This window comes from Apodemus sylvaticus, chromosome 7 (genome assembly GCF_947179515.1).
Source record: "Apodemus sylvaticus chromosome 7, mApoSyl1.1, whole genome shotgun sequence".
In the NCBI taxonomy this organism is placed as follows: Eukaryota; Metazoa; Chordata; class Mammalia; order Rodentia; family Muridae; genus Apodemus; species Apodemus sylvaticus.
This window is the reverse complement of record NC_067478.1, coordinates 125,932,544-125,957,052: the sequence shown is the minus strand read 5'-3', so window position 1 is coordinate 125,957,052 and position 24,509 is coordinate 125,932,544. Positions and strand designations below refer to the sequence as shown.

Genomic DNA, 24,509 nt, shown 5'->3' with positions numbered 1-24,509 from the left:
TCCCTCTGGTATAGAAACCTTACCAAGGCCTGGCTGGTGGTATAGGCAAAGGAGGATAAGCAGTGATACAGGGATGGATTGCAGGAGTCTGAGATAAAGATCAAGTATATCACACAGGTCACCAAAAGTAATTTCATAGTACCACAGAGTGACTCAAAGATCTTTTCTTTAGCTGGGGCATAGTTCAGTGGATAAAGACAGGTGCTCAAAAGTCTGATGACCTGAATACCACAACCAGGACTCACATTGTAGAATGAGAAAACACTCCTCCACAAGTTATCCACTGATCATACACACACACACACACACACACACACACACACACACACACACCACACACGCATACACACATGAACACACATGCACGAACCCACACAGAAATGCAAGTGTAACAAATTTCTTAAATGTATTTTCCTCATAAATAGTAAAGAATGCGGAGAGGTATGGAAGTCTACCTATACTGTTTCAAAGAGAGACTGTTATTACTTTAAAACCCACAGTTACAATGGTGGTCCTATCACTGCCTCTGTGTTCTCTGCTTTTCTCCCCTGCTGCTTCTTCTTTCCCTGCTTTTCTATCCCTTCTCTCCAGCAGGGAACCACGGTTAGCACACTTTGATAAGATCATGGATTAACCTGCTATATACCAGCCAACTTATTTTCTATGTAAAATTTTATTCAATTCTCAAAAATCAACAGTTACTTGCCACTATCAAGGAGGATTTATCTGTTTTTATTTTATGTGTGAGTATTTTGCCTGTATGTATGTGCCTGGTACCATCAGAAGTCAGAAGAGGGCACTAAATCTCATGTAACTGGAGTTACAGATAGTTATAAGTCTCCATTCTGTGTGGGTGTTAGAAGAGAAACCTGGGTCCTCTGAAAGAGTACCCAGTGCTCTTTACTTTGGAGCCATCTCTCTGGTTTCCAGTTTTATAATTTTTTTAAAGGTAGGTTTAGAATAGAAACCCACAAACTGACTCATGCACAGTGGAAGTGACTTCTTTTCTTACACCCTGTAATATTCTGCTATCCAGGGTGGGAAAGTGACTTGCAATTGTGAGTGTTCCTGGCTTAAAAGCAGCCATAATCATTAAAAGTGATGCTGAAATAAATCAACTGATTGGCTGTTCTCACCGACCAACCACTATGGTACAGAGATGAGCTTAAGGACACAGACAGCAACTATGAAGTTTCCTAAGACTAATAATCCACCTCTTTTGTAGGTTTTAGGATCAAATGAATGAAGCATTTGAGGAAGCCATGATGACTCTCTGTGGTAACTCATTGTCTATTCATGATCAGGGTATCTTGCTACTATGTTGACTTTGGTTTTCTTCTGGGGATTAGACAAGGTCATGGTACATTGCTATGTCATATTCCCAGTCATCCATTTTCGACTTCTCGTCCTTTGATGAGGGTCTTGCTGCACTGCTCAGGGGTAAACTTTAGTGTGAGACCCTCCTCTCTCATTCTAGTAAGCAGCTGGGGTTACAGGAGCCACCCGCTTTAGCTACATTTATCATTCTCAGCATGGGAAAGGTCACTATTTGTGAGCAGAACCAGTTTGTAGACTTGGAAAGATAGATGTGGTTAAATCTGGTGTTTCCCTGAATGAGGAAAACACAAACATTTCACTTAGCAACCTCCTTTCTGAACAGCATTTCAATGAGAAGTACGGAAATTTGAAAACAAATGGGGTATCTGAGCTGGAGGTCAGCAACCATCTCCTGACCTGAATACTTAGGGGTGTATTCAAAGCAGGTAGACAGCTGCGAAACCCATAAACTGCAACTTTCAAATTCTAAAAAATATCAAGTTTATTTTGTTTATGTTATTTTGACAGTCAACTCCAAATTCTGTTACTCCTGTTAGTATCTCTACCCTGGTAAAAGCCAGTGCCACCTAATTTTAAACTCACAGTGTGGTATGGCTGAATAGCTGATGAGCACTCATGTGGACTGCACTGAATAGGAGAAGGTTTCCAGGCTGCCCCAAAACAAAATAGAATAATGCATTCAAAATAGAATAGCATATACCTTTTAGTTCATCTCAAAGAAAACGCTGATATAACAGTTTGCCATGTATTCCTACACAAGACAGAAGAATTCTCTGTGACACCAAGAAGTTCATTCTCACAGCTCATACCCATGGGACTATTCCAGCTAAGCAACTAGGCCCTGCCTGCCCAACCTGAACTCAACCATGAAACAAGGCTCATCTGAGAGTATTTAGATCAGTTATCTCAGACTTGCTGAAACATCACTTTGTCAAGAAATTTCTCAAAAAAAAATTCGAAAGTTACTTATAAGACTAGACACCAGTGCTGTCTTGAATAATTTAAGTATACTGGTACTTACCTCTACACATGCAGAACTAGTCAGGCTCCTTATTTTTATAGATATGGTAAACACAAAAATTGTTATACAATAATATATACTGTTATGCTTCCATAGTAGATGTTTTAGCACATCTTAACCAGTACCTATGACATCACTGAATAGTGACCAACAAAGATTGGAACTTGCCAGAACAGCCCAGATAGAAGCTAGAGCACATCAGGATGCCTTCATTATCATTGTCTGGATTTTTCATTTTAACTTTGCCTCTTGATTTCTAGAGATAAATGTAAATATGCTGAATATTCTTCTACATATTTCACATGTGCTTTTTGCCACCAAAATAATCTTATTTTATTTTCACTCACATGATTAAAAACAGAAAAGCAAACATTGGCACAAATATCACATGGCATACATTTTATTATAAAATGACTATGCAGAAAAACCCAGAATATGTTCACATTATCTAAATACCAGCATCAAATGAAAACACAGACCGTAAAATGATCACAAACAGTATGTGGTCTACTGTAATGCAAAGCCAAAATGAAAAGCAAAACTGGCAAGTTTCATTTAAAAAATGAAAGACTCTCTAGGTGGCAAAGAAGTTTTTAAAGTGACATAGACCTTGTTAAGATCAAATTTTAAATTAAATCACATTTTAGTTAATTTATGAAACATCTTACATTCTCTGCAACACTTATATACTTCATGTGTATCATTTGTAACCTCTAAAACATGTAATTTTGATCTCAGCAGAGGGAGGAACTATTTGCAGAAGGCAGGGTGCTAGGAAGAGGAGGGATCACAGAGCATAGGTTAGTAGGAGAGCTAGAATGCAGCATGATGCTGGGTAGGTATGAAGACATCTTGGAGAAGTCCATCACTGCATATACTAACAAAAAGAAAATTAATTTTGATGGTAAGGGACTGAAAAGCAAAGTAAAATTCTCACCTCTTGTTCCCCCTCACTGCCTTATCTCCCTTCCTCCAGGAGATGATTGGCTTTGGAGAGCCCTGGGGTTTGCACTCTATGAGCACTTCCCGGTCTTTGGTAACAATTATTGATTTCTTCACTTGATTCAATTCAAAGGAGGGTGGCGAAGCTGCGGTAAAGAGAAGTGACTTCCATCAGAGGCAACAGTGAATATAAAGTTCATTCATCCCCATGTTCAATTCCTTTCTCTCATACCCATTTCTCTTAAAAATCTCACAAAAATTATATGGCATTAGTACAACATTTATTATTTAAGACATATTTTAGCGATTATCTGTCCACTATGAGCTAATGGTTTCAAATAGCGTGGAACTTACAAATAAAGTATACTTCAATAAATGACACTTTATTCATGATTACTAAGGTCAACTGTGAAAGACTGGAAGTCACTTAGACATTGGCTAGGAGGTCAGCCAAGAGACTCAACTTTGGCTCTCTGTGAAGGGATGGACTAAAATTCTAGGTGAGACAATTTTTGACTTCTGCTTTCCAATTTAATTTAACCCTCTTCACGTTACTTTAGAATCATACAGAGGTGACTACAGTTTTCAAAGAAAAAAATCCTTAAAGAAATGGAACTATATGACTTTTAACTCAAAATTTATTTTTTGTTTCAATTACTCACCTAAGTATCTCCATTAAGATTTGTCATATTTATACTAAGATTCTTTTCTCTTTGAAATATACAAGTCTCCAGTATCTGAGTGAATGGTTGTTTATGTAAGCCAACCCTTTGCATAATTCTCAGCAGTAATTTTTGCTTATGTTAAAGCCATAAAATGCAGGACAGGGTTACAATAGAGTGAGATACGCATTACAATTGAGGCATGTCAAAATATTGATGATGAGCATAGAATGCATGGGAAGATTACAGATAATGGTTTTGGTTGCCCCTGGGATTGACTCATAACAGATACTTTTGAAAGTATGTCTCTTGAATAGGCTGTTTGGGGAAAGCACTGAGATAACCAGTGGTTGAATTAACCTTTCAATTCTGAGACATTGAAACATGTGTTGACAAGAAAATACATTAATATTTGATTTGTTAAGATGATGAAATTGTGATGGATTTCTGTATCTATTAGTTATGATTTTTTTTAATGAAGAGCTAGTTCAGTGTAAATATTTATAACTGACTATCTGTGGATGTATTACATTTAGTTTATATGTAAATGGTACCTTTCCAAGTCCCAGAGACCATCCATTTTTCTGTAAATGTTATGTTTCCAGAAGGTTCTGAAGTACATTTCAAAGTCTCTCTTTGTCCTGTAGCCATCCCTGAACAATGCTCTAAGCATTACAGTGCAGGTATCCCCTGTACCCTCAGCATTACTCTGGGACGTCTGGGTAAAATCTCTCCGGCAGTATTCAGAAGTGGACTTAAGTTCGTGGCCAGGTTCTGATTTTAGCAAAGGTGGAACTTTTCACGCTTGCCCTCTGGGCCCCAGAAAGGTTTTTCCTGCCAATGCAGATAGCTATGAGAAGGGTGTTTTTTGCTTTGGTGTTTCTTTTTTGAAGTGTCAATTACACAATAGTAATTAGAACTACTTAGGAAAACACTAATATTTCTATGGGAATAGGAAAAGCTGGCCAAATGAAGGATCCCTGTCCTTTTTAGCTGTGTATAATTGAATTAGCCTAGAGTTCCCTACCTTGGATGAGGTATTACTCAGAAATGATTGGATTATGCATGTGCATGTGGCATTGTTGTGATTATTAGGTGATATAAGAGGGCCAGGCTCACAGTGGTGGCACCGTTCTTAGGCTGATGCTTCTGCGCTGTATAAGAAATCTAACTAAGCATAAACCTGTCTGAGCTAGTATGAAGCATCATAGTCCCATGGTTTCTGCTTCAAGTTCTTGCTTGAGTTCCTTCCTGATGGACTGTGACCTGGAAGTGTAAGAAAAATAAACTTTGCTCCCGTAAGCTTCTGTGTTAGTGAATTTAAACACAGCGGAAGAATGGAACTGAGAACAGCCCCATATACACCCTCTGCGGTTTCTCCTGTGAAAATTAACATTCTCTTACGCACTTTTATTCTCTGCCATGTAGCAAAGACATATCATATCTGCCATTTATGATGAAGTCATGCACATAAACATGGTGGGGGAAATTGTAGAAGGAACATCAACGTGATATAGTGCTTCTTTTCAAGCTCTAAAATGTGTTTTAGAATCACATCATAAAACTTCGGTATAGTTGGAATAAGGTAGAAGAAAGACAAACTTCTTTATTTGCTGAAAAACTGCATACCTAGAATCTTCAGCTCGGCGCTCGCATAAATAGCTCCATATTTATTCTCAGCCAAACACTGATACATTCCAGCGTCTGATTGGTTCACACTATGGATTGCCAATACTCCATTAGCTGTGTCCACTCTGCTCTGTAATGATACAGGAAGAAATGAGATCTACCAGCAAACAGCTCAAGTGATCCATCCACTAAAAATCTCAGAGACCACCCAAAGGGAGGGTCTCTAGTTATCATAGTTAACACCATTCTGTAATTCAATTATTTAATATATACATCACCAGGCAGTGGTGGCACATGTCTTTAATCCACTTGGGAGGCAGAGGCAGGTGGATTTCGGGGTTTGAGTCCAGCCTGGTCTACTGAGTGAGTTCCAGGACAGCCAGGACTTTACAGAGAAACCCTGTCCAAAAAAACAAAAAAGCAAAAAACAAACAATCAAAAACAAAACAAAACAAAACAAAACATATATCCTCTTTAAGATCAATTATGATTTCCAATTTCCCTTTGGAAATCAATTATGATTTATTTCTCAGTGTTCTTGTTCCTTGTCTGAGACTGCTTTGTTATTAGTTAGTTGAATCCAAGTGAAGAGTAAAGAAAGACGGGTTAATAGGCATTCCTTGTATGCAGCAGAAATAAAAATGAGGCCCAGTCAGCAAAGGAGAGTGGAGTATAACAGAGGTCAGTTAAGCCCAGCTCATGGCCATGGTCCCTGTGTTCATCTGGACAGAAGTGTGACTCTTCTCAACAAACTAACGCAGATCACCAACAGCAACAACTATCGTGTAGTTAGGTTATATACACAATTATCAGCTGGGATATACACACATTAGTATTATGTGGAAGATTTTATAAAAGGCAGATCTGATATGTATCAAGTGAGAAAAAAGTACATATTAAACAAATTTCACTATTCAAAGTTTAAGAACAGAGATATCTTAGACTTAGCATCAAGGGCCTCCTTAGGTTTTAACATCTTCATGAACTAGGATTCCATTATTAATATAGATACTGGGTGATTGGATACCATTTTCAAAATAAACCCATTCACTCAGCAAAGACAATATCTGGCAGAGGGATTTGTGTAACCTGGATGTTGGGAAGAAAATATGTGACCATCAGTGATCTCTTAGGGGGATTCCCTAAAAAGGTCAGAGGAAGAGCTCACGAACTGAAACCTAAGTTTGCTTTCATGGGATTTCATGTGCTTCTGTCGCCTGGGGTAGCTGCATTTTCTATAGCTTTAACTGGCTTCAGAAGAAGACAATGTCAGAACTTGAAACTAAGGGAAAGAAGTGTCTTTAGAAAGGAAGAAAGTGAGGCCCTGAGTTGTATTTAGTACATGAGTCAGCAGGTTACCATCCTGCCTGCCTGGACAAGATTTTACACTCAATTAAAACTGTCTGCAGATTCCCTTTTTTTGTCATAAACAGCCATCTATTTCTCCTCTGATCACCTTCCTGTGAAGGCCACAACCAAGGAAGAGAGCTATTAAAATTAACATTCTTATGATGCAATTAAAAAGTAATCAATGTAAATCTGTCATACAGGAAATGGTGTTAAAAGTATGCAATTGATTTATTGAAAAGACATTTGTTAAGCTTGAACATCATGAAAGGTCCCTTCCCAGGACACCAGGACACAGGGTATTACAATTTTATTCTAGGTTTTTTTTTTTTCCATATAGAAACACAAACCCAAGTAATCTTGTGCTCCAGATCAGTTTTATCACTTGCACAGTGGGGGCTATGAGCTAAATGTTATCTAAAGGTCAGCTAGAAATGGCAGCAAGTCTATCGTGATTGGTAATATTTATCTATGGATTTATAGGCTTTTAATAACTTTTGTGTAATGTAATTACTCTAAGAGGAAATCACATAGTTAAAATAATAAATGATTTTTATATAATACATATGTGTTTATATATACACATATGGGAAGGCCAAAGAGGACCATTTTGTGCTACATGCTATGTACACATGCTAGGTTTATGCTACTTTGACACATGCCAAGTCGTCAGGAAGGAGGGAACCTCATTAGAGAGAACGCTTCCATAATTGTAGGCAAGCCTGTTAGGCATTTTCTTAATCAGAGATTGATGGGCAAGAGCCCAGCTCATTGTGGGCAGCGCCACCCTGGGCTGGTGGACCTGGGTTCTATTAGAAAGCAGGCTGAGGAAGCCAAGAGAAGAAGGGCAGTAAGCAGCGCCCTTCACGGCCCCTGTGTCAGCTCCTGCCTCCAGGTTCCAGCGCTGCTCGAGTTCCTTTTGGTTATGGCATTTTATCTCCGAATTGTAGATGTGAGTGTTTCTAGGCAGTGTCTTTGTTCCCAGAATAACGGCTCTGAGGCTTAATTATTTATGAATAAATGCTTAGGCCGTAAGCCTGGACTTGTTCCCTGACTAGCTCATAGCGTATATAATCTGGTTTTTTCCTAGTCTATGGCTGGCAGCTGTCTAGTTACCTATCCTATTTCATATAGCTGACTTTTCAGAGTCTGGATGAATCTCCCTCCTGACTCTTTCCCATAATTCCCCTCTCTTTTCTGGATAGATGTCCCACCTTCTAATACTGCCTCAGCTAACAGGACATCAGCATTTTATAATCACGTCGTGGTTCCACACAGTATATAATAGATTCTCTCTACAAGCCCTACTGAACGTACCATGGTACTTAATTGCTCGGCGGAAGCTCCGAGCTGCTCACGTACCTGCGGCAGGAGGGGAGCTCCGTTCTTCAGCCAGCGGTATGTGGGCCTGGGCTTTCCCGTAGCTTTGCATTCCCATTGCAGCGGACTCCCACTGTCCAGCTGGGTATCATTCAGTTTCTGTACCCAGTGTGGGTATGCTGTGAGCATTTCAACAGGACAGAAAAGCAAGCTCAGTATTTCCACATTTACCACATTTAACCTTCACTGTGAAAATGAGCCGTATTTCTACAGATTTAGTTCTTATGCATAGAGCTCATGCGACCACAGGGGAGCACATCACTACACAGGGGAGCACATCACTACACAGGGGAGCACATCATTACACAGGGGAACTCATCATTACACAGGAGAGAACATCACTATTACACAGCAGCATACACAATTGTTACACAGGGGAGCATGTCATTATTACATAGGGAAAATATTATTACACAGGGAAAATGCTATTATTACTTGTGGGGGAACACCATTATTACACAGGGGAGCAAATTATATGGGGGGCCTGTTATTATTACACAGGGGAGCACATCATTATTATACAGTAGTTATGCGATTATTACACAGAAGAGCACACCATTATACAGGGGGCACATCATTATTACATGGGGGAGCATGTCATTATTACACACCAGAGAATGTCATTGTTACACAGAGGGTATGTCATTATTATATGGGGTGTCATTATTACACAGGGGAGCATATTATTATCTTTCTTTTCTTTTTTCTTTCTTTCTTTCTTTCTTTTTTCTTTCTTTCTTTCTTTCTTTCTTTCTTTCTTTCTTTCTTTCTTTCTTTCTTTCTTTTTTCAGACATGGTTTCTTTATATAGCCTGTGCTGTCCTAGAACTAGCTCTGTGGACCCATCCAGCCTCAAACTCACAGAGATCCTTCTGCATATTAAGTGTTGGTCACCCGTGCCCAGTTTAGATACATATCTTTACACACGGAGCATGTAATTACAAACAAAACTATTTCCCAAACTACAAACAGGAGAGTATGCATATTTTGCTTAATGAAGGTATCTCTGTAAATGTAAATTATAACTTAAACATCACAAACACAGACACGTACACACACACAGATACACACAGAGAGACACAGACAGACACACAGACAGACACAGATACATATACACACACATAAACACACACACACATACACACACACATACACACACACACACACACACACACACACACACACACATACTTTAAAGCAAGTGGTTTGCTTCTCTCCAGAGCTTACACGGTAGGGAGTCAGTCACCTGAAAGAATAATTCCTGTGGACAGCAGCACATAACAGGTCCTGTGAAGAGTTGCTCTGATATATGTCATGTCTGTGTGTGCATACATGTCTGTGTACGTGAACATGTCTATGTATATGTACATGGGAATGATTTTGAACAACTATTTTTTTAGTTTGAATTTTACTTAGCATAATTTTTTCAGAATTTAATTCAAGTTCCTTCAATATAATTAGTGAAGTAATTTTCAAAATGGTAACATATAAAAATTTCATTATCATTAAACCTTGTGGGACATTTATAGATTATACAAAATGAAAGTTTAAATGTCTTTTTTCACTGATTTACTTGTAAATAAAAATATTTTAAAGAAAATAATTGTGTGTTCCTATCATTTGTTTGTGACAATTTGAGGCAGGCACACTTCACCCTGTAACTCCCAGAGTTGAGCGAGCAGGGTGCTAGCACTGGACAGCAGCCTCTGTGTCACACAGTAACAGAAGTGCCTGCACTGTGTGAGTGACCGCTTGTGTGAGCAGAGGCTCTGCCCAGTCGATGGATACAAGTCCCTTGGCAACTGATTGAAAAGGAAGGATTTTAAGTGCCGCACACAAATATGCACATATGTATAAACACAGACATAAGCACAAAGACAACGTGGGTCATGGATGATGCTAAAAAGGAAGATAAACTTCATACTTCAAAAGGAAATCTTACTCAACACCCAAACATCAAGGTATTTACAAGTTATCCTCTGTGACTGTGTATGATACGCAAGGAGTTTCACCCAATACAAGGTCGTCTCGGCTTTCAGGGCACTTTTTTTTTTATGTTGCTATCCTTCGCTTTAACATTGCATCATGTTTCCTAAACTGCCAGCTGCGCATTAATTACATGCACAAAGTGACAAGAGATGCAGTGGAATGGAACAGAAGATAGTTTTAGAAACACACACTAGATTGTAGCCGCAAAGTATTTTAGTATAGCATCCTTTGAGAGGCCAGGTAATATGATATCAGAGACACCCAGTTCCCTTTAAGTTTTTCTTTGGCAGCAGATTGCAGTTAACTAGGGGAAGGGGGTCGCTTTAACTTCTAAATAATGACACAGGGTCATCACATACAACTGGACCCGTGTGGTGGAGAATTTTTTATCCACCTATAAAATGATAATCGGGGCCAGCAACATGACTTAAGAGGGACCCTTATCACACACCTGACTTCACCCCCTGTAATCACAAGGTAAAAGAAAAAAGCTAACTTCTGCAAATTGTACTCTCTCATCCACATTTATTAAATCACATTCATGTGCAAACACGTGCACACACATGTGCACACGAACATGCTTGCACAATAAAACATTACATTTATACACACAAACATATACACACATCACACATGCACATATAGATGTACATACACATATATACACCACAAACAAATACGTACAAACACCCATACAAATACACTTGCACACACATAAACATACACATGCATGCATATAAACATAGCTACACACACAATTTAAATGAGAAAAAAATCCCAGGTTTGGTTGAATTTTCTATAAACTTTGTAACTTTCATCTGGCTTATGTTGGAGCACATCTTTCAGGTCTTAGAAAACTGAGGAGACATATGGTCTTTGAAGTGGAAAACTGTTAGAACCTCACCAGATGCACTGTATCCTGGCAGCTATTTATGTGATACAGTTGGGCTTCAGAATCATCTCTGGGTTCCATTTTGTGATGCAGGAAGCAGATGTGCCATGCTTATTACCTCTCGTCGGTGGGAACTCTGTAAGTCTCTCCTGACATATGCTAAGTGTTATTGGCTGCGTCTCTGTTCCTGTACCTTAAGTATTGAGGACTCAACACATTTTACTGACATAGATCAACTTTAGTGTTATGGCTCTCAGCTGTAAGCCAGAGAAAGCTCATGTACAGTGCTGCTTGATATAGTTGGGGGGTGAACATAGGTTCAAGGCCTACTCTGTGGCGCCCTTGCTGCCATCTATAGCTGGAAATGAATTCCTTTAATGAGCCTCATTTGTAAGCTATAGATGATAATTCCTATTTCAATGGACTGCCAATGATGATTAAACATAATAACTAGTGATTGATTCTCTGTCCCAATCCATGACCCATACATAACTTCAACTTTATTTTTTTTCAAATGCCAACACAAATGGCACCACTTTCAGAGTAATAGATTCAAGACAAGAAAATGTTTCCCCAAAGAAGCAATCATGGCATTATGGATGATTTTAAGAACTGGGAATCTGTAAGCTTATAAAATTTTCTAAGGTGAATTATATGTGTAGTTTTAGTGTGGTAAAATACTCTTGAAAATTCAGCCATAGAAAAACACAATTTGGAAGAACAAGAATAATTGCAAGAGCTTTAATGTGTCAGTATCCTCAGAAGCTGGGTAACACAGTCCACACGCATCACCTTCCTCTTGCTAGAGTTAGCAAGGATGGAGGTAAGTGATAAACTCCAGCCATCAACTCCACATTGGACTCTGTTCTTTTGTTTGTTTGTTTGTTTGAAGTTTTTAAAACTCAGTGAATTATTTTAGTGAGGGCGGAGGTTAAATCTAATTCTGTACATATGTTAAAATAAGCTTTGTGTGATTGTTCATTTATTCATTTAACCCCAGTTAAAGGCTCAGTGCCTGCTGCTCACGTCTCACAGCTGTTTACACCTCATACAGTGCAGGTGCTGTGTAAATATAAAGCAGGGGAAACAGTAGGAAGAGAAGGGTTTGTGTAAACTTTCCTTCAGATAGAACCTCCCGCTCCCTACCCCACTTTCCCTGCTGGAGCCTCCAGGCCCACCATAGCTCCCCTTCGCTGTACTTAGGAGAGTGCGTTTTCTTGAACTCTTAAGACTGGTCCCTTAACCCACCCCCGTTTTTCTGGTCTCATGGCCATCTTCCAGCATTTCACATTCTATCCTCACTTCCTCCTAAGCACAGCCCATGCTTCCCTCAACTTGTAGTAACAGTTTCTTAATCTCTGTAGATATGATAGCCTTGTCCCTAAGTGCTGTGCAGGCTGGTGCGTGACACCGTGGTAATGCACAGCCTAGAATGTCAGCTCTCGGCAGCGTGCAGCCTCAGACAGAGGCTCTCGGTGACTGCCCGGGAGCAGTCACTGCTCAGTCTCTCCACTCACTTGCTTCATGCCGAGTCCTGGAGAAAACATTACAATAAGGTAGATTTATAATAAAAATTATCTGCTGCTTTCTGAACAGCGTGCTTTGTTCTAGAACGAAAGATAGAAATTAACCTAGAAAAGGTTGTTTTGAAAATGCATATAATTAAACTGTAGATATTAAAACATTAAAATTAAAATTAAAATCAATGAAGGTGCTGCTCATGGCCTTAATGGCTCTTTATTATCTACACCAGCAATGTAGCTGTCCTTTCTGGGTTATTTGAAACAGTACAACATGCCTCTATCCGAAGTACCCGGGTTACAGATACATTAAATTCTATGCAAGCCTAATCCATAAATACAATATGGTGATTGTCAACCCCAAATCACTGGTTGGGGCACATGCTACACATCTCTATACACTATGCTTTCTGTACACAAAATGCCTCACTTCCAAAGCCCCCCTTAGAGCTGCTTAAGTTAGGCTGCCACCTCACTGACTTTCTTCTGTCTCCTTTCTCTCCTTCCACCTTCCCTCAGTCATACCTCCCTCCCTCTCTCTCATTTCCCCTTTCTTCTTTTGTTCCTCATCAGTTTCCTTCTTGTTTAATCTGTTCCTTCTATTTTAATTGAGACGGCTAACAAGCAAGGCTCAGTTTAATGTAGGTGCAATTTTTCTGTGACAGTTTAAAGCTAGGCTTTTGGGTAAATCATCAGAAGCTAGAGGTGTCAAAGAAATTAACCCATAAATCTGCCATACATGGTGCCACAGGACATCTACCTGAACAATTATGCAGTTCATTCTGAATTTCAAACCATTCCCCAAATATAGAATACCATTTTTGCTATTTTTTCTTGAATTCTATAATTTTAACCTATTTACACCACACTCCCAAACTTACCTTTATCTTACCTATTATCTAACAGCCTGGGTCTCTTCATGTTATATCCTTTGTTACATTGTATTTTAATACCAGTGCTGTTACAAAAATCAAACTAACTTCCTGCTACCAATGATAGATCTAATTCTTTGACAAAATGGGCAACCTCAGAATGCAGTGTTACTGTTCCACAGGCAGCCCTGAAGTGCAGAGCTCCTGTATGACCCCAACTACTCAAAATGGAGCCCAAATAAAGCTACAGATATGGGAAAATAACCAAGATCATGACTCCCATGAGGTTAACATAGGGGGCTTCCCCAAAGACCTATATATAGGAACGTTGGTTACCAGACTGGTGCATTGATGGGGATCCTGGAACCTTTAGCAGTTGGGATCTATTTAAAGGTAGTCAGTGCACTAGACATGTATCTTAATGGGGCTCAAGCCCCTCCCCCTTATTGTCTATCTGCTTTTCAGGTGTTATGAGGTGCACATTTTCTCCGTGATGGGAGAACACAACACGTGGCAAGAATGAGCAAGAATGAGCCAATTGGACTGAAGCCAATGAAACCATGAGCCAGCACTGTTTTTCTTTTCCAGAGAATTGGTGATCTCATGTGGTTTTCCTTAGTAATGGAAGACTTATTAGCATGTGTACTTGTTATTAGTCAAATATAAATGTTTGTGAAGAACCTATGCTTATGTTAATAGGTGCATCCTCCAGACTTCTCAGTGGTATGAAGGGATAGCTTTGATCCCAGATGTTTTTGTGCATTCAGCAGTTCAACGTTCTGATGGGTTTAGTGTCTAACCAGAGTTTTCAGGACAGAATGTGCTTTGAGTCCTTAGGACCCTTTGTATATTTTCAGCTCAAATTTGAGGTTCACTTTTTTTCCAATATAGTGCTTTATCGATAGCATGTGGTGAATGAAGGAAGAAAAAAGAAGGATGGAAAAGTAATGGAAGTGAGAAATTGAGGGTAGGAGGAAAGGAGGGAAGTGCTCATGGTATAATCTGCCAAAGATGACTTCCAGAAGGAGCTACTGCGGTTATAGAACAGTTGATTCTAATTCACAGCATTTCAGAATATGCCTTTGCAATCCCCTCACAGGACATTAGGTTTGCAGCAGAGACAGTCTTGAGATGGAATGAGAAGAGATGTAGTGGATGAATCGGCCATGTGCATATTCCAAGGCTGTTCATTCTCCTTGCTACCCTTCCTTTTCTGTGTTCCTTCTCTGTTTGGTTTCTTCAACTGGGACATTATCACTTCCCTCCCCGTTCAGGACAATGTGAAAGGCAAATGTGTGACACTTGGGCCCCAGTGTGAGACAGGGAGAACATCTGAACCCCTTCACAGGCATTTTTGGAAAACACACAACCACAAGTTTCAGGAGCTATTTGTCATACAGACGCATTGGCTCAGCAAACTTCTGTGAACTGCTTGATAGCAAATATTTTAGGCTTTGCAACTCAGCGGGTCCCTGTCTCCATTTAATTCTTCCAGACCCAAGCAAAAGCTGAAACAGAGCATTTAAAACCACGCGAATATTTACCTAAATCAGCACCTATGCAGGATTTGGTGTTTGGGCATAAAATTTTGAACCCTGAGTAGAGGCAAGAGCTAAAATAAGTCAATATCACTTATAAATAAAAATTGAATTCATCAGCTGTTAATTTGATGCAAACATTTTATTTTTGTGGTTATACATTCCCAGTCATCTATAAAGAGGCTGAAAATTCCTTGTTTATTTTTCTTTTAAAAATTTTATGTGTAGACTCATTTTCATGTCCTATACCAAAGAAATATGTTTTCAAGTTATTACTTGGAGTTTCAGTGCCAGATGAACAGTACGTGGTAGAACTTGCATTTTATGTTTCACCCATGGGAGAAAAGCTTTGTGCTCTTCTGAGACACTTACTGTATATTTGTAGCTGTCCACGAAAGGAGTTTTTTCCACGGGAGTTTTCAGCTGTGCATTCGTATATTCCTGCATCGTCCAGCTGCAGGTTTGGAATCTCCAGTACTGCCTGGGATTTCCGTAGTCTGGACTTACTGGGAATGTAACCGTTAACCTTCATCCAAGTGATTGTTGGAACAGGGCTACAATAGGGAACAAAGGCTCTGTTAATATCCTTTCCACTATTAGAAACATGGATTCAGTTATCTGGTAATTTAAGCACTTAATAGGCTGAGCACAATAAAATGTAATCACAATTAGGGCTGTGTGCCAGTGGTTACAAGTTGCTTTCCACGTGGCTATTATATGATCAGAGAATCATGTCTTTCTTGCTCAGATTGCAAGAAAGTCTTTGGAAACCCTCTAGTATTTTGTAAATGTAAACAGCTTATTTTTAGGTAAATAATGTACTTTGATGAAATAGCTAACAGTTTCAGAGCAAGAGGGAAACAAAAGACTTGGAAATTAAATAAGGAAACTTTTCTGCCCTCACCTGTAGCAAATTTGTTTTCTGTGGCAACAGTTTGTGCAGTGTCACCCACCTGATGCTTTTAGCACGTTTCTACCCACAATGAGCCATTTAGATTTTTTAATATCAAGCATTTTTATTTTCTATTAAGTACCAAAGGTTTTATTCACTAAATATTAGCTTGTCTTTTCTCATTCATAGCTCTATATAATTCCATTATATGAAAATAAGGGTCCACTGTTCCTCATAACTTGGGGTTCGGGAGAGCACTGATTTCATTTGATGCTTTCTGTCAGATGGAGGTGCTGATGCATTGCATTGTTGCTGTCATGGTTTGCAGGAGATACTCACAAAAGCTGGATTAATGGATCAAATGGCATACCCATTTTACTGGCTGGTTTTGTGTGTCAACTTGACACAGGCTGGAGTTATCACAGAGAAAGGAGTTTCAGTTGGGGAAGTGCCTCCATGAGATCCAATTGTGAGGCATTTTCTCAATTAGTGATCAAGGGGGAAGGCCCCTTGTGGGTGGTACCATCTCTGGGCTGTATTCTTGGGTTCTATAAGACAGCAGGCTGAGCAAGCCAGGGGAAGCAAGCCAGTAAGAAACATCCCTCCATGGCCTCTGCATCAGCTCCTGCTTCCTGACCTGCTTGAGTTCCAGTCCTGACTTCCTTTTGTGATGAACTGCAACATGGAAGTTTAAGCTGAATAAACCCTTTCCTCCCCATCTTGCTTCTTTGTCATGATGTTTGTGCAGGAATAGAAACCCTGGCTAAGACACCCATTTTTCATTTTAATAAGTACTGGCAAACTTCTTTCCCACAACACAGTGGCAGTACCTATACCTATCAGTAATATATGATACCTTTTTCCTGTATCCTTGTCATGATTGTGTGAAATTGATTTAGGTAAATAAAAGACTTGCACAAGTTCTGAATTCATGAAATTCTTAGACAAATGGATGGAACTGGAGAATATCAGCCTGAGTGAGGTGACCCAATCACAAAAGAACACTCATGGCATGCACTCACTGATAAGTGGATATTAGCCTAGAAGCTTGGAATACCCAAGAAACATTCATATATCAAATGATGCCTGAGAGGGAGGAAGAACAAAGTATGGATACTCTAGTCCTTAGAAGGAGGAACAAAATACCCACAGAAGGAGATACAGAGACAAAGTGTGGAGCAGAATCTTAAGGAAAGACCATCCAGATACTACCCCACTTAGGAATCCATCCCATATACAATTACAAAACCCAGACACTATTGTGGATGCCCACAAGTGCTTGCTAACAGGAACCAGGAGTAGCTGTCACCTGGGATCTCTACTAGTGCATGACAAATACAGAGGGGAACACTCTCAGCTAGCCATTGAACTGAGCATAGGGTCCCCAGTGGATGAGATAGAGAAAGGAACAATGGAGCTGAAGGGCTTTACAGCATCATAGGAGGAACAACAGTATGAGTCATCAAGTACTCCCTGAGCTCACAGGGACAAAACCATCAACCAAAGAGTACACATGGAGTTACCCATGGTGCCGGACACATCGGCAGCAGAGGAAGATCTTGTTGATCACCAAATGGGGGAGAGTTCCTTGGTCCTGGAAAGACTTGATTCTTGATACAGGGAAGCGGGGGGGGGGGGGGGGCTGATTGGGGAAGGAGAGACAGACGGCATAAGGGATTTTCAGGGGGAGTGGGGAACCAGGAAAGGGCACAACATTTGAAGTGTAAATAAAGAATATACCTAATAAAAAAGAAAGAAAAAAGTGGACACAAAGGTATATTTCTAAAGAAGAAGCTATGTTAATTTTTACTGGCAAATTATCAGGTTTTTCAAATGGGGTGTCCACACTTCAGTGCAGTCCTATGCCCAGAAAGAGTTGGCCTACACAAAAGGAACTCTGGGTTTTCTTTTGTTATATTTTATCTCGCTGCAATTTTTGGCTTGTTTCTTTTACTTTTTTTTCTTTTTGAGTGAGAGAGAGAGGAAGAAATAAGCAGAGAGACACACATACACAGACAAAGAGAAACAGAGACAAAAGAGAGAAAGATGCAGGGATGTAGGAAGGGAGGGGATCTGTGTGAGAGAAAATAATATGATTAAAATATATTGTATAAAATATTTAAATAGCATTTGTTTCTTGGGAAAGTATGACATTTCTTATAGGTTTTGTTTATAAACTAATTTCTTTCAGTGTTTCTTTTTGGTCTGAAAACACCACTAAATTGCACATGTACATTATTTAAAATTAATCTTTAATATTGTTTACTTTTAGCCCATTGTTTAAAAAAGTAAAAGTTTAAATTTTGTTTCCAATATATTCAGTAAGGTATATATACTTACACATACAATACACACATATATCTATCTATGTGTGTGTGTATACATATTATAATTAACAAGTAATGAAGAAATAATGAACTTGGGTTTGAGGACTGATGCAGGTACACTGCTCATTGTATGGAATTCTCAAAAAGAAACTATTAAAGAATTTGTCTGTCATCAAACTTTCTCCCTTCCTCAATTTTATCATATGATGGCTTCTAAGAAAGTATTTTAGAAGTATATTTTCTGAAGCTATGGTTTTATTTTATTTTATTTTATTTTGAGTACTGATCTGTTCTTGTTTAGAAAATGATTTCAAAACTCAAGTTTAGGTCAATATTTTTACAGAAATTTTATGGCAATTTTAAAACTGTGCTATATAGCATTTCACAATCATCCAACTGGACTATAGCACTGCTCTAATGTGATATAGGAATGGTATTCACAAGTCCAGCATTACTGATGATGCTCTGTGGTTGACAATGGCTGATTGCCTGCCTTCTCTAGTGCAAGTAAATGCACGAGCATCTGTTTAATGTTCAGCTCTGTTTTGCTGACTTACATCCTACCATCTGAACATGTCACACTTTTCACTGGAGCCGATGTATTTCCCAATTTTCTTTCTCACAGCATCCCTCACTATCGTCAGACCCATCCCTCACTATCGTCAGACCCAGAAACATACTTCCTCCTGTCTCTAGTCCTCTTCCTCAGACCAGCTCTAGGTTAAATGGCAAGCTAGATGAAGATGTTCTCCTACTCACTTAAATAACAAATGGATGTTATTTAAATGGATGTCACTAGCATTCTGCTCTGGATCATAAATGGTAGCTATAGAGACCTTTAAGAAAGAGAAAAATATCAAGGAATGTTATATTATTTGTGCCTATTCTGAATGGTGTCATTTCCCTAATTTCTTTCTCAGTCTTTTTTTGTCCTTTGAGTAGAAGAAGGCTACTGATTGGTTTGAGTTAATTTTATATCCAGTCAGTTTGCTAAAGTTGTTTATCAGGTTTAGGAGTCCTCTAGTTGAAGTTTTCAGGTCACTAAATTATATTAACATATCATTGCAAATAGTGATAATTTGACTTCTTCCTTTCCAATTAGGATCCATTTGACTAATTGCTCTGGCTAGGACTTCAAGTACTATATTGAACAGGTAGTACTATATTGAATAGAGAGTAGGCAGCTTTGTCTAGTTCATGATTTTAGTGGTATTGCTTCAAGTTTCTCTCCATTTAGTTTGATGTTGGGTACTGGTTTTCTGTATACTGCTTTGACTATGTTTAGCTATGGGCCTTGAATTCCTGATCTTTCCAAGACTTTAACCATGAAGGGGTGTTGAATTTTGTCAAATGATACCTTGGTGTGACTCTAACCACGCAGGTGAAAAATCTATATGACAAGAACTTCAAGTCTCTGAAGAAAGAAGTCAATCTACAGATTCAATGCAATCCCCATCAAAATTCCAATTAAATTATTCATATAGTTAGAATGAACAACTTTTAAATTCATTTGGAATAACAAAAATATCCAAGATAGTGAAAACTATTCTCAACTATAAAGAACTTCTGGGAGAATAACCATGCCTGGCTTCAAGCTGTATTACAGAGCAGTAGTGATTAAAACTGTATAGTATTTGTGCAGAGATAGGTAGGTAGATCAGTGGAACAGAATTGAAGACCCAGAAATGAACCCACACACCTATGGTCACTTGATCTTTGACAAAGGAGTTAAAACCATCCAATGGAAAAAAAGACAGCATTTTCAACAAATGGTTCTGGTTCAACTGGTGGTCAGCATGTAGAAGAATGCACATCGATCCATTCTTATCTTCTTGTACAAGTCCAAGTGAATCAAGGTCCTCCACATAAAACTAGATACACTGACACTAAAAGAAGAGAAAGTAGGGAAGAGCCTTGAACACATGGGCACAGGGGAAAGGTTCCTGAAAAGAACACCAATAGCTTATGCTCTAAGGACAAGAATCGACAAATGGGATCTCAGAAAATTGCAAAGCTTCTCTAAGGCAAAGGACACTGTCAATAGGACAAAACAGCAAACAACAGACTGGGAAAAACATTTACCAGTCCTACATCTGAAAGAGGGCTAATATCCAATATATACAAAGAACTCAGGAAGTTAGACTCCAGAGAACCAAATAAACCAATAGAAAATGAAATATAGAGCTAAACAAGGAATTCTCACATGAGGAATATCAAATGGCCAAGAAGCACCTAAAGAAAGTTCAACATCCTTAGTCATCAGGAAATTGATGACTCAGTTCTACCTGAGGTCCCAGCCATACCACTCCTGGGCATATACCCAGATGTTGCTCTAACACATAACTAGGATACATGCTCCACTATGTTCATAGCAACCTTATTTATAATAATCAGGAACTGGAAAGAAACCATATATCCTTCATCAGAGGAACAGATACACAAAATGTGGTACATTTAAACAGTGGAGTTCTACTTAGATATTAAAAATAATGAATTCATGAAATTCTCAGGCAAATGTATGGAACTAGAAAATATCCTGAGTAAAGTAGCCCATTCACAAAAGAACAAAGATATTATGCACACACTTTTAAGTGGGTATTAGCTCCAAAGCTCGGAATACTCAAGACACCATTCACAGACCACCAGAAGCTCAAGAAGGAGGAAGACCAAAGTGTGGATGCTTTGGTTCTTCTTAGAAGGAGGAACAAAATACTCATGGGAAGAAATACGGAGACAAAGTGTAAAGACTGAAGGAAAGGCCATCCAGAGACTGCCCCACCTGAGAATCAGTCACCAAACTCGGAGACTATGGTGGATGCCAAGAAGTGCTTGCTGACAGGAGCCTGACAAATACAGAGGTGGATATAAAAAATCAAGGATAAAAGAAAACCACAATAGATTTCTTTTTACGTGTTCTAAAGTAATTTCCTTAAACAAATATAAGGAGAGTGTACACATAATTTCAGGTTCTTGGTTCCCTGCTCCTGAAGATGGGATAAAGGATGCAGAAAGTCCACAGAGTCAACTTTGGTATCTCCCTAACCTCTAGAATAGCTTTGTTCCCACGCACTTTCTAATTTCACAGATCTTTTTTTTTTTTTTTTTTTTTTTTTTAACTTTTTTTTTCTTTTTTTTTATTATTATTCGATATAATTTATTTACATTTCAAATGATTTCCCCTTTTCTAGCCCCCCCACTCCCCAAAAGTCCCGCAAGCCCCCTTCTCTTCCCCTGTCCTCCCACCCACCCCTTCCCACTTCCCCGTTCTGGTTTTGCTGAATACTGTTTCACTGAGTCTTTCCAGAACCAGGGGCCACTCCTCCTTTCTTCTTGTACCTCATTTGATGTGTGGATTATGTTTTGGGTATTCCAGTTTTCTAGGTTAATAACCACTTATTAGTGAGTGCATACCATGATTCACCTTTTGAGTCTGGGTTACCTCACTTAGTATGATATTCTCTAGCTCCATCCATTTGCCTAAGAATTTCATGAATTCATTGTTTCTAATGGCTGAATAGTACTCCATTGTGTAGATATACCACATTTTTTGCATCCACTCTTCTGTTGAGGGATACCTGGGTTCTTTCCAGCATCTGGCAATTACAAATAGGGCTGCTATGAACATAGTAGAACATGTATCCTTATTACATGGTGGGGAGTCTTCTGGGTATATGCCCAGGAGTGGTATAGCAGGATCTTCTGGAAGTAAGGTGCCCAGTTTTCGGAGGAACCGCCAGACTGATTTCCAGAGTGGTTGTACCAATTTGCAACCCCACCAGCAGTGGAGGAGTGTTCCTCTTTCTCCACACCCTCTCCAACACCTGCTGTCTCCTGAATTTTTAATCTTAGCCATTCTGACTGGTGTAAGATGAAATCTTAGGGTTGTTTTGATTTGCATTTCCCTAATGACTAATGAAGTTGAGCATTTTTTAAGATGCTTCTCCGCCATCCGAAGTTCTTCAGGTGAGAATTCTTTGTTTAACTCTCACAGATCTTTTAAAACATAAAATATCGGGCAACTGAGATGGCTCATCAGTAAAGCTCACGAAGACTTTATAATCTGGGTTCAATCAGTGAGGCACATGGTGGAAGCAAAGAGCTGACACTTGTGCTTTTCTATAACCTGCACATGTATGTCAGGGTACTTGTGTTCCCTCCCACGTAAATAAATATACATAAAGCACATAATATTAAACACAAATTTATATAAGACATCATTTTCTGTCTTTATCTTTCACCTATGTATTCTAAATATATTTTTCATCTTTTTCCAAATATAAACTTCAGGAGACATCCTATTTTCATATCTATAAATTTTTTTATTATTTTTAATATTTTACTATTTCTATAATCATTGTTTGTGTGATGGCATCTCTGGTAGCACAGTAGAGTGGGCCATTGGAAGAAATATGTAAAATAGCTACAGAAAAAAACATTGATATTTTCCCATTATTCATGGACTGGTTTCAATTAACAATAGAAGACAAAGGATTTTAATCATTTCTTATGTATTTCTAAAGTCTTGGCCACTTACTTCATTCATACACAAGTAATTTCAAAGACAGTATTTTTATATTAATAATCTACTATAATTTTAAAATATAAATTTTTATATTTCCTTCTGAGTAATAGTCCAAGTTACTTAGTGAGCATTCACTTTTTATGTTTACCCCTGAAATTTCAATTCTTTATAATATTTCTTCCTTACTTTGTACATTTGAGCACACTGAGATTATACACACAGTAAGTTATATACCAGGTTAGATACACAAAGACACACAACCTTAACCTATTGAAAGCTAAATTAAAGTCCTCTGTCCTAAATGCTGAATGCCTTAATAGTTAGTAGTTTATCCACTTGCTTTATGAAGAATGACTGAGCCATTATAAGCTGTCTAATTAAGAGACAAAACAATCCCAATTTCTTTGAGTTTGATTATTTAATCTATTGGTGATGGTGAATTTTCATAAAGAGGAAAATGCATCACAAAATGGACTCCGATGTTATGGGAGTGGGGGGGTCAAGAAGCAATCTAGAATGAGGTACACAGTAGGGAACACTTGGCAGTGAGAGGGACTAGGACTCTGAGCTAAGAAAGAAAAGAGTCAGCAGGGCTTCTGGACTGAGAGGCTTAGAGCCCTGTGTGTGTGTGTGTGTGTGTGTGTGTGTTGCAGCAGGTGAGTACACTTATCCAGGTGCTGATTCCTGCAGTAAAGCTTTACAAGGTCCTTGCTGCTCGTCCAGGCAGTATTCAAAATGAATAATGAAAAGGATGTTGAAGATCCTCAAAGTATTTATGAGTCTATGACAAAGAAAAAATACTTATCTGCATGAAACAAAAATAGAAAAAAAAATATAACATTAATGCGGACAAGAAGACCAACCTAGGGTGGGCAAAGAGTAATTTCTCCACAGAAAATATGTGAGAGAGACTGGATCTGGACAGTCAGAGAAAATTTCCCCTGCAGGGGTGTGGCGGAACTAGTTCTGGATATCCACATACATGAGCAAGCATCCTACTATGTGTGTAGTAGGGTGTTGGCTCTTCCTATACATTAGTAGGTGGAGTCCCCTAACTATTGGAGTAGGGGCTGTTTCTGACTCTGTTACTTTCCATTGGATCCCTTTCCCCTAACTGCACTTCCTGGTTGAGCCTCGGTGGAAGACTATGTGCTTAGTCTTGCTATAACTAGACATCTCAGGGCAGGGTGGTACCAAAGTGGGCTTTCACCTTCTCTGATGAGAAGGGGATGGATTGATTCAGGGAGAGATTTCTAAGGGTGGGACAGGGAGGAGAGGAGGGATGAGGCTGCAATTTAGATGTAAAGTGAATAATAAATTAATGAAACAAAAAATGTATCTCAGGGCACGACAATATTTGCATTGATTTCATGTTGTAATCCAACACATACTACACCATCACAGAATCTGAAAATGGAGTCAATTATTTAGAAACAGGGCTTTTTAAAGCTATGTTGGACGAATGAGTAGAAATATCAATTTTGACAGAAATGCAAAGAATGGTTATTTCTATCTTATTGAAGATGTGTTTAAATTATATTTGCTGAGCTACACACTGAATTTGCATGTGCAATAAGCAAGGAAACTATTAAAGAGGAGAAAGGGTCTTTCAGTTTGTATTATAGTGGTACAGATTTGT

The 24,509-nt window shown here is 38.8% G+C and overlaps 1 protein-coding gene across 1 annotated transcript in view; it reads right to left on the bottom strand.

Annotated features, from left to right (window-relative positions):
• Positions 1–24,509, bottom strand: part of Cntn5 (contactin 5) — a 515,033-nt gene that overhangs the window by 287,643 nt on the left and 202,881 nt on the right. The window contains exons 8-11 of the mRNA XM_052189412.1: positions 15,502–15,683; positions 8,302–8,438; positions 5,593–5,722; positions 3,297–3,447 (exon numbers count right to left, since the gene is read on the bottom strand). Coding sequence (XP_052045372.1) covers positions 3,297–3,447; positions 5,593–5,722; positions 8,302–8,438; positions 15,502–15,683 — 600 coding nt within the window. The remainder of the gene's footprint in view (positions 1–3,296; positions 3,448–5,592; positions 5,723–8,301; positions 8,439–15,501; positions 15,684–24,509) is intronic.